Here is a 16,645-nt window from a genome sequence, read left to right on the forward strand (position 1 = left end):
TGAGCACGGGAAGCAACGAGGCTTTGAGCAGCAGGTGCATACACTGAAGCGACTTCACCTTCGCTCCTTTAATAACTAGTTTCCCGCCTGGCACGAGGAACACTGAAGTCTGGGGCTGGTATAGTCAATGCCCTGAGAAGAGTGACTTAAAGAAATGCCGTATAATCCAAACAACATTATAGCAGGGGCGACCTGCCTGAGCAGGCTGCAAGGGACTTCTTTGTTACAAAGTCCTGAGGGTTCTAAGGAAAGCCAAAGGGTTTCATTCCTCTGATAATCAGATTTAAAAAAAAAAAAATCTGGCCAGTAGAAAGGAGCAAAAACAAGGCACAGCACTATCTGGGAGGCCCGGAACAGTTTTTCCGTGGTAGTAATTATCCCAGCAGAGCACAAGTAAGATTATTAATTTGTTTGCTACTTCCCGGTGATGAGATGTGGGCTGTGAGCCTCCCATTGTGTGCCCCACTCTGCCCCCAATCTATGTACTCAAGCAGGCCTTTCTCACAGCCCAGCAATTAGGTGTTATTGACATTGTAATCTCTGGACATCTTCCTAATGGGCCCAAAAGACACGGATCCCATAGATAAAACCTCAAAGTAACACTTGTGTTTAAGCACCTTGTCAGGAAGAGAAGGCCCAAACATCAGTATCTGCAGCCCAGGAGAAACTAAAGCCCCGATTACATTGTATGGCTGATTTTTCTTGGGTTTCTAGGAAAGAAATACCCAAGGTTTCACTTGAAACCTTCTGGAGAATAGCAGAAGGACAGTAATATATTTGATAAAAGTTTTCAGAATCTTTTTCACACTTTAAAAAATTGGGTGTGAAAATGTTTTCTTCACCGTCTTTTTGCCACTACTTGTCGAGGCTAAATGTTAATTAAAAATTGATAAGCAACTTCGGGCATCTGTAAAATTAAAATCCAACAAAGTAGGGTTAGCTTATACACCACCAACCATAATCATGACAAACAGAATTTGAAGATCAGATTCACGCTGACAGGTGTATTTTAAAATATAATTACATGTAAAACTGATACAGGGCGCCGTTTCATTTCTAACTAAACATTAACGTGTTTATAAGGACTGGATGTGAGCACACATTTATAATCCCAGCACTTAGGAGATGAGACAGAAGAGTTTGACTTGGCTTCCAAGCCAGGAAGGAGTACAAACCGAAACCCTGTCTCAGACAGCAAAGTGTAGACGGCATTAACCCCTGAATTATATTTAAACGCCAGGGCTAACCTGATTGTCTAAGTATGGAGTATAAAGATGCTGTAAATGTTAGTTAGCAATGTCATTGTCAACAACCTTTGCTCCTTTGCTGTCACCAATTCTCTGTTATTGAAATAGTATACTATTAAATTACATGCAGGCCTGAGCCGATTCTCTTTCCTGGAGACCTTTCCTTGTTTCCATACGTTTATTCTGAGATGGTTCCTGCCTGAGACAAAAGCTTTAGGGCAGTGGACAAGAAACTGACGCCTGGGTCATCAGTAGTCTTACCCTTTAATTGATCCTTGCAGATGCTGTAAATTCTGCATTTACGTAGGAAAGGGCCCAGGAACCAGCTAAAGAATTATGTATTAAAGAAGCTATGACAGAATCCAAAGGCTTTCTGAAGAGTTGTCCATGGGTCAAAGGTACTGCACATGTGACAAGGGAGGGTGGGAGTGCACCTGTGCAGTAAAGAGCTTGCCTACCATTTACTAGGTCTTCCTTAGTTCAAGTCCCACGACTGTGCAAAAGAAAAAGGCAAATGAAAAGAAAGGGTAGCCACAGTTTGAAAACACAGTGCAGAGCATCTGTGAATCCACGAGGCTGCTACCAGCTGTCTGTAACTCCAGTTCTAGTGGCGCCAACTCCTGCTGTCTCCCTGGGCACAGCACACACAAGGTACACAGATATGCATGCACATAAAACAGCCCCACATACAAAAGTAATCCTCTCTAAAGCCTTTAGTCTGCTTCTGTTAAACTGGATTTGCTTGCATTGTTTAAGTAGCAGTGGGATGCATGTGCCTTTAACTTTTCCTCAGAAGTGTTACGTTTTCAAATTTAATTATAGTATTTTGCTGTGTGTGTCTTGGGCTTATTTTTACCTGCTGTAGAGTTCATTCTACAGACATACGAATTAATCATCCTTAATTTCGACATCTGAATTTGAAATGCTTTGAGAGCAAAACCACGACACCACAAGTAGAAATTTGTATGCTACGAAATTTGCACGAAATCTTCAGGCCGTCTGAAAGAAAAGAAATTCCTTTTTTTTTTTTTTTTTTATTTTTATAGTGCCGGGGTCAAATGCAGGACCTTGAGAATACTAAGCAAGTACACACCAAAACTACAAAAGAATGCTGGCCCCGAGAATTTGGGGCGTTGACTATAACAATCTATACAACAAATTCATTCTCCTTTGGTGGGAATTTAGAAGACAGAGCCACACTGCTGTAAACATTCAATATTTTCCGTAGTGTAGTGTGTAAAAGACTCATGGCATTGAATAACTAAAAACAATTTCTGAATCAGAAACTTATTGGATACCATCCAGTCATGCTAACAAGGCAATAGGCCACACCCATGCCAGAATTGCTAAGTTTGTATTGACCCAAATTTCTACTAATTCTTGGGATCCCTACTTGTTCAATATGGCCCATCTTGCAAGGTGTCAAATTGCGCCTCATTTTTTTAAAATTTCATACGTCTGAGAGCTGGTGAGGAATATTGTTTTATGTGTATACTGGTCTTCTGGGTTTCTTCTTATGTGAATTGCAGTTAGCTGTTTTTTTCTACTCATTATTGGACAATTCTCCTTCCCCTCAGTTTTGAAGTCTTTTTATTTTTATTCCTAACCTCAGTCCTTTGTTATTTGCTTCACAAATACCTCCTCTCTGTCCCTGTTGTATCTTTTTATATAATATTTTAGTTTTTATGTATTTATTTTATGTGTATGAGTACACTGTAGCTGTATTCAGACACACCAGAAGAGGGCATCAGATCCCATCATAGATGGTTGTGAGCCACCATGTGGTTGCTAGGAATTGAACTCAGGACCTCTGGAAGAGCAGTCAGTGCTCTAAACCACTGAGACATTTTTCCGGCACCCCACCTCCTACCACCCGTATAAGTTTTAATAGTACTTTTGATGTCCTTTGTTAAACTAAACTTGATGATTTTTTTAAAATCTCTTTATTGATTCTTTGTGAATCTCCCATTATACACACCAGTCCCACTCAGCTCCCTGTCCCCTCATATCCACCTTCCACCTTTGCAACTCCCCCACCCCTTAAAAAAACACACAAAGATAAACAAAACAAGGCATAGAAAACATCTCACTGTGGAAGCTGTGGTGTGTCACAGTGTGCCCCACAGTATATTCTTCTGTCCACGAATCTTCACTTGCAAATATTCATTGCAATGAGTCACTGGTCTGGTTCCAGATCTCTGGTTTCTGTGACACCATCAATATTGGATCCTCACCCAGACTTCTCTGGTTATCCTGTTGTTGTCCTGTGTCATGGAAACCCTGCAACTTTGGATCAGCAGGACTGGCCCTTTACACTGGGTTCACAGATGATGTAGATTTTGGGGTGGGCCACGCCTCCAGAGCCAGCTCCACTCTGCTGCCCACTTGAGGCTCAGGGCCACTCTCCCAAGTGCAACAACCAGCTATGAACAGGACCAACTCTCCCTAGCTCCAGACCTTGAGGCTGGCTCTCCCAAGCACCCACCACCATGGCCAGCTTTCTGCCTTTCATGACCCAGGAAAAGGTTTTGATTTTTAATTTCCACACACTCATACTTTTCAAACTTGTAATTTTGAACTTGTTTTCTTAGCTTCTTTTTGTTTTTAATTAAAAAAAATCTATTGTCTGAACTCTGTACATACAGCTCCTAAAAACACTATCAATTTGATTTTCATATTCAGCTTTTAAAGCACTAGGACTAATTGCGATACCCTGAATATCTGTTTTTAAGAGAACCTTTTACAAGAACACTTCAGGGCTTGGAACACAGCTCAGTATAAGATCATTCACCTTACGTATATTTAGTTCTCTGGTTGAGTACTTGGCACGTGCGCGTGTGCACACGCACACACACACACACACACACACACAAACACAAACACAGATACATACAAATGTAAAACAGACACATCTATACACGTGCACAAACACAGACACATGGAAATGAGATACCCACACACACTCACTCACTCATATTAAGTCTATTGCATCTTTGAAAGACATTTATGTCTGTTCTGTCTGAAACATGGTTCCTTTCAGGACAAGCATCTGTACGGGTTATTATGTCTAGTCCTACCCCTCTACAAACACAAAACAAAAGCACTGAAACTCCAAATCTGTTTCTTGTGAATTCTATCTTTGCTGTGATAGGGCCTTTGCAGATACAATCAAATCAGGATGAGGTTATTAGGGGGTTAGCAATGAAATGGGGACATTCCTGCTTTTTCCAAAAGTCGCTGATCCTCATTTGGGCCCACAAGTAACTGAAAACAGACTGAAAGCATGATATGTCTTCCTTTATTTTGTTTCTGTCTGTCTCAATTTAGCTGAAGGCACAGAGTTAAGTCACTGCTCTTAACTTTTCCTCTTGAGTTGCCTTGTATCCTAGAAACAACACAGATTCTCCAGAAAAAGGGAACCCTGGCACCAATGAGGACAGTTTTCAGTAAGGATAAGGCTGCATCTTGGAGCAGAAGTAAACATCTAAGGGCCACTATCTTATCTCTTCAAGCAAGAATGACTTCTTTGGACCATCCCAAAGTACCAGAACCGAGACAACAGTCAGAGAAACAATACTTTTATCAAGACAGCTTAATCATGTATTCTTCTGGTCCCTTGGCACAAAACTTTCTGTTTAAATATAAAGTTCATGTCTATACCCTGAAGGTGAACATGAGGCCAATGAACCCCTTTACCTGTTCTTACCGTGTAACCTCATTAAATAAATCCCCTCCCTCTGTTTTTTCCCAATTGTTTGTCTCTTTAATGGGTAGATAGGAGACAACTGATAAGCCATAGCTTGTTGGGGCTTCCAGACTTGGGTTTTTATCCTAAACACTCTGGTTATACCAACTCAGTGTGTCTGGTGTCAGTATTAGAGATAAACACTCAGCAGTCCCAGGGAAAGCACTGAATGGTGACAAATTGGGCTGGAAGAAAGGAGAGAAAGAAGGGAGATAATGAAAGAGAGAGTAGAGATGGGGAGAAGGGAAGGGGCAGGGGGAGAAGAGAAAGAAGAGATTGAATGATTCGATTGCTAGTGGCTAAGTGCTGAATGATGGTGATCACTATGGTGATGGTGATGGGGCTGTGAAGAGGTAAAGTAGGCAGATACCCAGTGTCAGAGGAAGCATGGCTGTCTGGCTTCAGATGCTTGGGTTTTAGACTTAAAGCCTACAGAACTAAGAAAGAATGTATTTCTGTTAAGCCGACCAGCTTGGGAAATATAGGTTCAAGTACTTGGTACCACATTAGGTGGCAGTTTGGGGAGGTTATAGAACCTTTGGAAGGTGAAGCCCTATTGACAAGAATAGATCTCAGGGGTGGGCATTGAGGTTTGGTAGCCTCACCCCCATTCTGCTTATGCTTTACCCCTCTCCTCCTTCCTGTGCGTGCATACAAACGCTTCCTGCTCCCCCCTCTCCCACCCCCCACTACTAAGCCTTCTCCCCCTGTGACGGACTCTGTTTCTCTGCAATCATAAGACAAAACAAACTCTTCCTTAGGTCGTTCTTGTCAGACTGCTTTATCACGACAGAAAAGTGACTTGAAGCAGAAACTGTAAGCAGAAGAGTGAGGTTTTTACTTGGCTGTGTTGGCTTTTGGGAGGAATGAGAACGACTTTAGAGCTGGAAGGGCAGAACCACCTAAGCCCTTTGAAACCAAAGCCCCAGATACGGGGCATGGAACTCCAGGATTTCATATTCGCCTGCCGAGTTTCAGCCTTTGTGATCTTATCTTTCCCCACTGTGCTCTCACCCTCCCTTTTGGACTGGAGATGTGTTGTTGTAAAAATATAAAAATAAAAAAGATATTGTTGGTTCTTTTACCCTGCTAGCTCTGGCACTGCACACATCCCAACTCCTCAGCGGCCCAGAGTCTCCTGTCGCCACACACTTTCCTACACTCAAACCGTCACATAAAAGAACACACAACACAATAATCTTTGACCCAGTTGGTAAGATATAATTGCCCACTTAAACATACAAAACCCGGTACCATTCATCCCTTAAGAACATTGATAACAACCTGTAAATACACAGAGCAGAATCTTAACATCACCTGCCATGGCTTCTCCCCTCTCTCTCTCCTGTCCTCCCTTTCTCTTCCAGTCTCCTCCTCTTCCTACAAACTTCTCTCCCGCCCATCCTTCCTTCTCCACCAATGACAGGCCTCCTTCTATCCTGTACCTGCCCCTCACCTGTACTTTACAAATTCAATAGGGAGGTGGTTCTGGTGAAGTCACCTGAGTCCTGAGTATGTGACTAGGCAGCTGTCCTTGGGGCAGTGGAATTAGCATCAAAATACAGATAACTTCAGGGCAAACCACAACAGAGATGTATATAATATGTCATCGCAGGTTAGGAATAAGTAAATTCTCCTTTTATTCAACTGGGTATCATAATTAAGAAATTGCCATCAGTCTTAAAAGAGATTTTGAACTTTTCAACTGTATTGAGACTGTTAAAAAACTATGGGAACTTCTGAAGTTGGTCCAAAGGTATTTTGCATTACAATATGACCATGAGCCTATGGGGACTTTGGGGTAGAATATCGTGGTTTGAATGAGAAATCTTCTGCCACAGGCATGGTCGCCAGCTGGTAGTATTGACTGGGGAGGTTAGGAGAACTTTAAGTAGAGCCTTGCTGTAGGAAATACATTGGAGTGGGAGGGGCTTTGAGGGTTTGCGGCCTCTCCCTACCTCTCCCTTTTCCTTGCCCCCACCTCTTGCTCCCTCCCTCCCTCCTCTTCTCTCCTCTTCCTATGTGTGGATGAAAATTTGATCAACTACTTTCTCATTCCTGCTATCATGCTGGACCTTCCCCACCAAGAGGGGCTCCATCACTCTGAAACCCTAAGCAAAAAAAACCTCTTTCTTCCTTAAGTTGCTTCTATATAGTTACACTTAAAAGAGACAAATGCATGAATCAAACCCAAGCTAACAATGTAACACCTGAATCAAGCCCAGAGTAATACTGTAACAATGTAACACATCCATAGTCAGACTACATTCTAACAATGCTGGAGGGCTCCAGTCTTCATTTTGCCTCACAAGAGGTGGTAAGAAGTCCTACCATTGGCTAGCTGCCATGCTGAAGCCACCGCTTCCTGTTTGGTTAGAGCACTACTGCTCCCCAGCTTCAAGACTTTCTTTCTTATAAGGTCTGAAATAGGCTAAAGCTCCCGTGGGAATGGGATTGCTGCACTCCTGGCAGTTAGCGAACGGACAAACATTTGACAAAAGTGAACTTCGGTGTCTGGGGAGTTGGCTCAGTTCGTAGTGCTTGCCCGGCAGGCACGAGAACCTGAATTTAATCCCAGAACTCATGGGAAGGTCTTAAGCATTGTGGCTCTCTCTTATCATCCCAGAGCTGGGGAAATAGAGACTGGAGCATATCTGGGGCTCACTGGCCAATTAGCCCAGCCTAATAGTGGGCTCCACGGTAATAACAGACCCATCTCAAAGTAGAGGGATGGCGTTGTTAGCAATGACATCTAACTGTGTGTCTATGTACCCATCCATACGCAAGGACACACACACACCCTGAGTCTCAACTCAAGTTGATACAGCAAGGTCATGATCTCAATATCCCCAACTGTTCTCACCCTAAAGAGGGTATCACAATGGAGTCTCCCTGAGAACAGGCCTAAGCACCCTTTTCCCTTTCCCTCCCATCAAACCACTGTTCCTGTTCCCCTTTCCTTTCGGTGGAGACCTGGGAGATACCTAGGAGACTTCTGAAGCTGCTGGGTCCTTTCTCTCCAGCATATACATTTGCACAGACACTTTGGGTTACCTATTACTCCCTGAATTGCCCTTGCTTCGAAGTATCACATGTTAGGGTCACCAAGGAACTCACTCTTTCACTTTTTTCATACTTTGTTACTTCTCCTTTAGTCCTTTAACATGTCTCTGTGGCTCTCAGGCTGACATCAAGTTCCAGTTAAGCAGGGAGAGCTATTCACAGCCCTGCCGCTCTCCTGCATGGGCTCTCCAGCTGGGTCCTGGGTTTTCGTAGATGTCTTTACCTACGTGGCTGGTCTTCTGCATGATTTCTGGGTTCATTAGTATTCTGCTGACCAAGAGCAGCCTGATACAGGCAGTCAGATTCTTCTCTCTCATCTTCAACTAGGCTACTCCAGGCTTCTTCAAAATGGATTTGAGGTTCTCAAGAGCAAATCCCAAATTTCTAGTAGCTCCACCATTTGCTTTTGTATTACCAGTCAACTAAAATTATGTAGCCAGAACCAGGGCCAGTGTGGGAGAAAATCACAAACGCTGTAAGTCTATGGAACACACTGTCATCTAGCTTTCCCTTTCGCTTTGTCATTCGTTCATTCATCCATCCATCCATCTCACAGACTTTAGGAACATCTACTGTAATCAAAGCCTGGGGTTAGGTACTAAGGATACAGAGGATTTTCCAGGGCTTGAAATTCATATTTTAAGACAGTTACCGAGACTAGAACATTAAGAAGTCAGATTTGCAAAGGTCCCAGGAAGTAGGGTGGTGATCTCTGCGTTCTGCCTCATTTCTACAGAAATTGCTTTCTGGTTACTCAGGATCTATCAACAACCCTGGCTACCCAGGACTGCCTAACAATAGCTTCTTCCCCATAAGAGCAGCCCGGAATTGAAATACGTTGGGGAGGGAGGGGACGCAAAAGTTTTAAGAATATATTTTAACATCTCAATTAAGAAAAAAAATCACATTTGTTTGCTCATATGTAGTTCAAGCAGATAATTATATAATGATGGCATTTCCACTCAGTATTTAAAAGTCAAAGGTAGATATCAGGTGGGAACTGCTTACTGTGTAATCCTGGGAGCCCCAAGCTGTCTGTTTGTTTATAGAAACAGTTGCTCGTGACTCGGAATTCATGCTTGTGAAGTCACATAGACCAGAAGTTCAAATGAAAAGCTTTCAAAAGAATGCACAGAACGTTTCTATGCTAAGGGAATTCTTGTCCCCCCGTGATGAGGACAGTTCACATTTGGAGCCCAGCTTCTCCTGCGGAGGGGGTAGGGAACAGAGTGGGGCTTCATTTTCTTACAAAAGGCACAATGTGAGGCACATCTGTGAACACAGTGCATAATTTGTTATGTTCTACAAAGAGGTGGATTTCTGTTATACACATACCAGAGCTGTTGAGCCTCACCCGTGATCTCTCTATTCAGGCCCAGCAAAGAAACCGGTCTCCAGAAACTGAAAGGGGAGTAAATTTTTCTTTAAAAATTAGATACAGATTATCGCTTCAAAATGCAGGAGGGAATTTTACAAGTGATGGTGTGCCGATTAGCTTTGCAATGAACATCCAGCCCTTTATAGAAACGCATACTAGCGGTGGTCAGCTGTGACAAATGTGGTTTATTACTCCCCGAACTGAACTGCGACTACCCATCTAATGTAAATGAGGAATGTTGGGTGAACTTGAACTGCTTGGACATGAATGACCAGAGAATTTATTTGATGAGACATTAAAGGCTAACTATGGGAACTGTCCCTTTGATGGTCTGGTATAATCAGTTCTTTAGTTCATTAGCATGTCTTTCATAATTTCTGTTATTATTCTTTTCTGGTTATCGAATGGCAACCTCAATGAAAAGACCAAAAAAAAAGTTTATCTACAATAGTTCAAAAATAATAGCAACCTTACCTTTACTGGTAAGTATTCATATTTTTATATAATGAAAGAGACATTGTTTTCAAGTACAAGAAGGAGTTGGCTTATAAAAACATGGATGCATTCATTGTTGAATGTGTCACTCCCTGGATGATTTTTAAAATGTCTTCTGGTTTTTTCAATAAGAAAAACAGGCTTTCTGAAACGGACTGATCATTTGCCAAACCATTTCCCTTCCTACTGGTAACTGGGCAGCGTGAACTCTCACTGGGGGCACATCCTTGGTAACAACCCTGTGTAGGCTGGGTACCATAAGATGGCAACATTTTCTCGCCTATGTGTCTTCTCACGTTTAAGGCAAGTGATGCTTTATCCCCAATGACTAATGCTAATGCCGTGTGTGTGTGTGTGTGTGTGTGTGTGTGTGTGTGTGTGTGTGTGTGTGTGTGTGCTGTATTTAAATATATCTTTTAAATCACCCACAGAAACTCTGAGAATAAATTACAAAGTCACGTTTCATGTTACTAGTGACTCTTTAAATAGAATTTCTCATTGAAACTTTGTCATTAAAACAGAAGGGCCTTTTGGCTGTGCCCATACAAGCATAATAAATTGTGTATGTTTGTGATCCTGAATGACTCTTGCCCATATGCTACCCTGCAAAGCTACATGAATGAGGTATTTACCAAATCAGGCCCACCACATTAAACAGAGAAACCATCTTTATCCATGGTAACTTATCAGTTTCAATTAATCAACCTTAACAATGGAAATTCTGATGTGTTCAAGCAACTTGAAAGCAATAGGTCATCTCCAGGGCAGCCATGTTGTGTCTTTGTGCCTATGGTTTCAAACAAAGAAACATCTCTAGTAAATAGACATACATATACATACATGTGCATATATATGCATACAAGTGGACAGTTACTGCTATGCTGTGCAGTCCCAGCAAAAATGCATGTGGACCATATATGTTTTTTTGTTTTTATCATGGCAAATGTAATTGTTTGCCTTCGAGTATTACTTTTTGAGCTCTGCAAGTTTAAACAAAAGGAAAGAAATCTCCATTGGATGACCATCCTTTCAGTTTCTGTCCTGCAATGTGAATAGCATTGTGCAAACCATTCCAATGGTTTTGAAAAGGGGTAACCATTGGTTTGATTTGGTTACACGGTTTAGTAAAGAACTCCCTCCCACTGCCTTAGGGTCTGTGAAAGGTCTGTGACCTGTTTAGAACTGCCAAGTGAAATGTCATGTCGCCCCTCCCAAATGGGAGTATCTGCATTCATTTGATCAGTATAAAAAATGATTGGGGATGGTGAGATCACTGCTTTTGAATTGCAATTTATAGCAGTTTACAAAAATGCACATTGTTGGAAAAGAAAACATGGAAGTGTCTCTTTCTAAATTGCATTACCTGTGAAATGTCATTAGTCTCTTCTGGATCTTTACGTCCCCCTTTAAAATTATTTGAGAGACCCGCATTAATGAAAGAAAGTCAGAAGTTCGGAATATTATGACTTTTAAAGTTATGTTTTGTCTTACCACTAGAATTTACAGAGGGGGGTGTGTCTGTGTTGGAGTTCTTAGGGTAAACAGTGCCCATTTTCCAACCCTGGATGATAATCCTCGCTAATGAGAGCACTGCAAAATCCTCAGTTATGGGCCCCAATAAGTAAGAGGGATTTGTTTGTTGGTAAATACCTTGACTGCTTATGGAAAGGTTGGAGACTCTGGCTTATTTAGCCCTGCCTCATTCACACTACTCTACCAACATGGTAAGTCCTGTCAGGGGGATACTTTCTAAACTCTGGTACCCACGGAGGTAGACATCCGCCCTATAGGTAGTTTGACAGACAGTAATGTGTGTGGAAGAATAGGCTAAGGACAAGGTAGGCAGGCTGTTCAAGTTCACGAACGTCGTGCCTGTGGCGTCTGCGTACAAACCTGGTGCCAAATACGTTGTCCTCACAAGTCTAGAAATTGCATCCTCACATCTTAGAAGTGCAAAGCTTTTAAGAAATCGTTGAGACAGAAGTTATCTTGAGAAAAACCCTTCCAGCTCTGGTCCTTGATAGTTTGATAGTGGCGGAGTGGGGGAGGGGGAGGGGTGTCAGGGACTTCGTCCACACAGACTCTGGCGCCCTCCACTTTGAACCTCACCACTATTGAAAGTGGGGGTTGTCGCGTTTTTATCTTTGTTCATGTTAAGCCGTGGAGTGACAGCCTGGCTCTGTGTTCCTCTCTCCTAATGCCGGGTCTGTAAGTGTCCACATTGACACCTACCGGTGACCACAGGCTGAAAGTCTTTGTTGCCTTCTCCACGCCCCTGGCTTTCGCTGAGCTTAGTTCCAGGCCTTTGTTCCCCTTCAAAGCTAGAACATCCAGTCTCCTGTAGTGGCTTTCCCGCCTCAGACCCCCAGCGCTTGGTTTTCTATTTACACACCAGGTAAACATCCCTCCCGACAGGGCTGAGTGCAGCCTGGGGGAGGGAGCGTTATCTTCCAGTAGCCCTGCCCCACTGGCCCTTCTTTTCTTTCCTTCCCTCATTCCTAACACTCGGAGGGGAATTTGAACTCTAATGCATTAGATAAACGCATTAGATAAATTTCAGGGCTGAATCTCCAGCTCCAGAGAACGAGTGTCACCCCTCCCTCACCCGTTTTTCCATTCTTTTATAATGGCTCCTAATTCTACGCGGCAGAGCAGGCCTTGCTCACAGACACTGAAGGCCATCTTTACAGCCTGGGGCTGCACAAAAGCTGTCACAACGGGAAATTTGGCTGGCACCACCAAGTTTGAAGTCCTACCTCTCCACCACCTATTTTCCTGGTGATTTCAAAAGCCCCCCAGCTTGGCAAGGACCAATTTTAGGTGCTGTGAAGTGCAGGAGGTGGGGGAAGGGTGGAGATCAGGGAGGTTGGTGTACAGTATGTAAAAGAAAGTTCACAAATGTGTTTTTTATTGTTTCAAGTGAGGTCGTTTGCATTTCAGAAAGAGTATTTGAAGGTCTTCCAGCCCTGCACATTCCCGGGAGCAGTGCAGATCCACAAGTCCTGGACTCCTCAGAACCAGAGTCAAGAGGAACAAGTATCTCATCCTGTCTGGCCTAAGACTTGCCCGACGCTGGCAAGCGATAATGTCTCCAAGACGTTTCCAAACTGGCCATTCAGCCTTGAGATTGGTGCAGGTGGACCTGCGAGAGCCGGCGGGCGCGGGCGCTAGCGCGCCTTTGCGCACTTTCACTTTCTCAAGCCCTTCAGAAACCCTTGAGGATGAAACCCTGGGGATTTGCCAAAACCTTTCTCGGACCCAGGGGCCTACCCCAGTGCCTAGGGGTGAGAAGGAATGGCGTTCAATAATGATGAGATTTGGACCCCTAAGTTTGTTAACTCATCCTACAACCTCGGGTGTTTAGTCTCTTAGGCAAAGTCAACTTGCTTCCGCCTGGCTTCTAGTCTAAAAAAGCCCTTGAACATGAACCGGAAAGAGGAAATGGGGGCTTTGTATTTCCTGTGGGAAGGTGCGCTCTGTCCTCATTTCTGCATAGGGCTCTTTAGGGGCACCCTAAAGGCAATAAATGATTCCTAATTAAGTAAGTAAAGTCTTTGGAGTTTTGCTTCTTGTAAGGATGAAGTCCGAGATTTGTGTATGCATGCCAGATGAGCCAGTCTTTTCTCTCCCACTTAACATTCAACTTTGTCCTTTCTTGGGCCAGAACAGCAAGGCTCCCTGCCTCTGTACCTGATCCTAGGGTCTGGGTAACACATTTCTAAGGCTTTTCGCTAAGTGGCAAGCGATATATTTGGAGTAGCTGTCACATAAAGCTGGCATAGACTGGTCCAAAAGAAAGCTGGAGAGGCGATTTATTTGTGCGTAAAAGGCACACGATTTAATTGGAGAGAGACCTGTTACTTTGAACGCTAGTACATGGGATGGCATGGCGCTGTGGGGCATTATTTGAGCTTCATCTACTGTGCACTATATGCCACCGCCTCCAAAGGAGTGTTGCCCTAGAAACTTGTTTTAAATCTGCTGCTATATATCAACACCTTGTTTTAGCAGTCCTTGGCTGAATTACAGTTACACAGTTTGGCGCTTCTTTCAAATTTCCTCCCATCAGTTTTGGCTAAAGAAAGGGATTTTTCTCCTTTAGAAACGAATTGGCTTAATTAGTAAGTAGATTAATGGCAATTGCTGGTGAGTTAGTTTCCAGCAGAGTTTCACCAGAGAGGGTTAATCGGAGTCAGGTCTGGAAGCTTTCCCAGAACTGGCTGCCAGCCATTTCCACCAACCAATCAACCCTACAAGAAACGAAGGGAAATCACATAAAATTTATATTCTTTGTGTCATTATCCTGGACCAAAATTCCATAGAAGAGCCTCCTGGTTGAGTGTAGTAAGACTTTCCACTTCAGAATTTCGTTGGGACTCTTTTTAACCTTTAAGATTTATCTGAGCACCAAAGTGAAACTTCAAATGGCACAATAGGTGTCACCACAGACACTGAGCGCATTGGAAACTTCAGAGACTCTTAGTCAACTCTGGATTTAGAGACCTTGCATGCCCCCCCAACCCCCAGCCTGCCCTAAATCTGTTACCCACCAGAATGCTTTCAAAAGTTTTTGCTGTATGCTTCGAAGTCTTTTCACTCATTTTTTTCCATAGTGATAAAAATGCATTCATAGTTTCACTTGCAGCTGCATTAGTCTTGCAAAAAAAAAAAAAAAATCCCCGCTGAGAAACGCATATAATAGAAAAACAGATCCGCTGGACAGCAGTGTAATTAATGCCAGAGAGGGCTGAGGCCGGTTTCATAGTTTGTCTTTTGAGGATATCAAGACCAGACCTGGTGAAAAATGACGCATGCTTTAGCACTTCAGAAAGCTGGCAACTGGCAGGGTTTTTTCCTTTTTTTTCTTTGACTTTCTGCCGTGGAACAAAGAGGTCGGCAGAACTAGCTAGGTTGCAATGAGTTCTATGTCCCTAGCACATTAAGTGCATCATGGAAACATATTGTATCGAAATAGTTTGGAGGAGAATACTGGGGATGAAAGAGAATGGGTGCTTTGATCAGCTCCCTGGGGTCCTGAGCGGGCACAGACTGACTTGCAAGGAGTCATTCAGATCCAGCTAGACACACTTACAACGCCATTCAAAGAAATTTGCATATCTGTAATTTATCACATTGGTCCAGAACATTATTGCAAGGTAAATAAAAGTTAGTTGAATAAAAAAAAATCAATCACGGCAGATATAGAGGAAATTGTGAAGCCAATCGTGGGATGAAAATAAGGATGTCCACAAACCTGGTGTTCTGAATGGACTTTATTTTTACAGAAGCTTTAAGGCGACAGGTTATGCTCTGTCAAACGAACAACAAAACCCCACAGGAGTGGCCACAATCTCTGTGCCTTCCTGCTTGAGAAGAACGCATTTGTACCTTCTCTCTGGGATAAAATAAGAAAGGCGAACGTGATGTGTACAGCTGTAACCAGCCTCTGACACACATAAACATTAGTACACAGATTGAAGAGATAAGAGATGGCTTTAAATTCCTCTGTATCTGCAAGGGGGGGAAGGTTAAATCTCATTTTCCCTACTGCTGATCTCATTGCTAATCCCGTTTGCTGAATTTAACTCAAAAAGATGAAGTGTCCACACACTCGGTCAATAGCAGAGTTTGTTTTCCAATGTCCCATGAGAACAAGTGAAAATTTAACAGGCAGGCATTGTTCTGCGTTTTTAAACAACCCAGTTAAACAGCAAACAAGAATCTTCAACTTGACCTTGGAAAAGGCTCTGTGCCTACAGTCAATCTATCAAACAACTTGGGATGACAATGATATATTTCCAAGTATTGTCAGACGGGAAGATTGATAAATTTGCTGCTGCACAGAGAGAACTTGGTAACAGCAACAGACAATTTAACTTACCAGCTCCTCCTCTGTCCCATCGCCCCACCTCCCCCAACCCCCACCCCGCCTTGTGGCCGGCCAGCTCTAGAGAACGGGGCCAGTAAATCTGTAATACTTCTTAAGGGGCACGGAAAAGCTGTGAACAGTACTTTTCATATTAGACGCAATATTTCTTTGCTTTCGTGGTGAACAAAAGTCATAGCAAGGCGCCTTTGTGGCTAATTCAGTCAAAGGCACATCTCTGGTTCCCCCCGCAGAAAGGTCAGTGTCGCTGTGTTTGGTCCACCGAGGGGGTGTTTTCACACTGAAAACTAGCCAGCTGTCCTTGTCAGACCCTCGCCATTGGGGAGCACACACTAGCCATGGCTATTAGACACATTCTACACCTGCAAAATATACTGATTTCCAGGACTTTTCGAGACACCCTCCCGTTCTCATGCCCCCTCCTCTGTCTACTAAACTTTGACAACACAATTCAAGCCCTGGATGAAAGCCCTGCAAGCTAGAGGGGCACTGGAGCAGGGGCAGCTCCGCTACTGTTTCAGGGTGTCTGTTGAGCAGTCATCAAAGAAATGAGGCGTCGAGTATGTTCTCAAAAGTACGGAAAAACTTCCAAGTCATTGCTGCAAGGAGCCACACATTTCCTGTTGCCAAAAATGCTCATTACTGAGCCCTAATATTTAGTTGTACACACTTGTGTTCTTTGTAAGGGTGCAGCCAAGCGCCCTTTATTTTGGAGTGGCTCATTTTAAAATTCTCTATTCTTATTTCAGATCAGTTAGTGGGACATGAATTTCTTCTGAATTCATGCATCTGGTGCATGCATGCCCAGTTTGTTTGTTTGTTTGTTTTAT

At 43.2% G+C, this 16,645-nt stretch overlaps 1 protein-coding gene across 1 annotated transcript in view; it reads left to right on the forward strand.

Moving 5' to 3' along the window:
- C14H10orf67 (chromosome 14 C10orf67 homolog) overlaps window positions 1–13,639 on the forward strand; it is a 137,289-nt gene extending 123,650 nt beyond the window's left edge. Inside the window, exons 18-19 of the mRNA XM_032885175.1 lie at window positions 13,048–13,212; window positions 13,593–13,639. Of these exons, the coding sequence (XP_032741066.1) occupies window positions 13,048–13,212; window positions 13,593–13,639 (212 nt within the window). The remainder of the gene's footprint in view (window positions 1–13,047; window positions 13,213–13,592) is intronic.
- Window positions 13,640–16,645: the final 3,006 nt, after the last annotated feature.

The sequence above is a fragment of the Rattus rattus genome, chromosome 14 (assembly GCF_011064425.1).
Source record: "Rattus rattus isolate New Zealand chromosome 14, Rrattus_CSIRO_v1, whole genome shotgun sequence".
Lineage (NCBI taxonomy): Eukaryota > Metazoa > Chordata > Mammalia > Rodentia > Muridae > Rattus > Rattus rattus.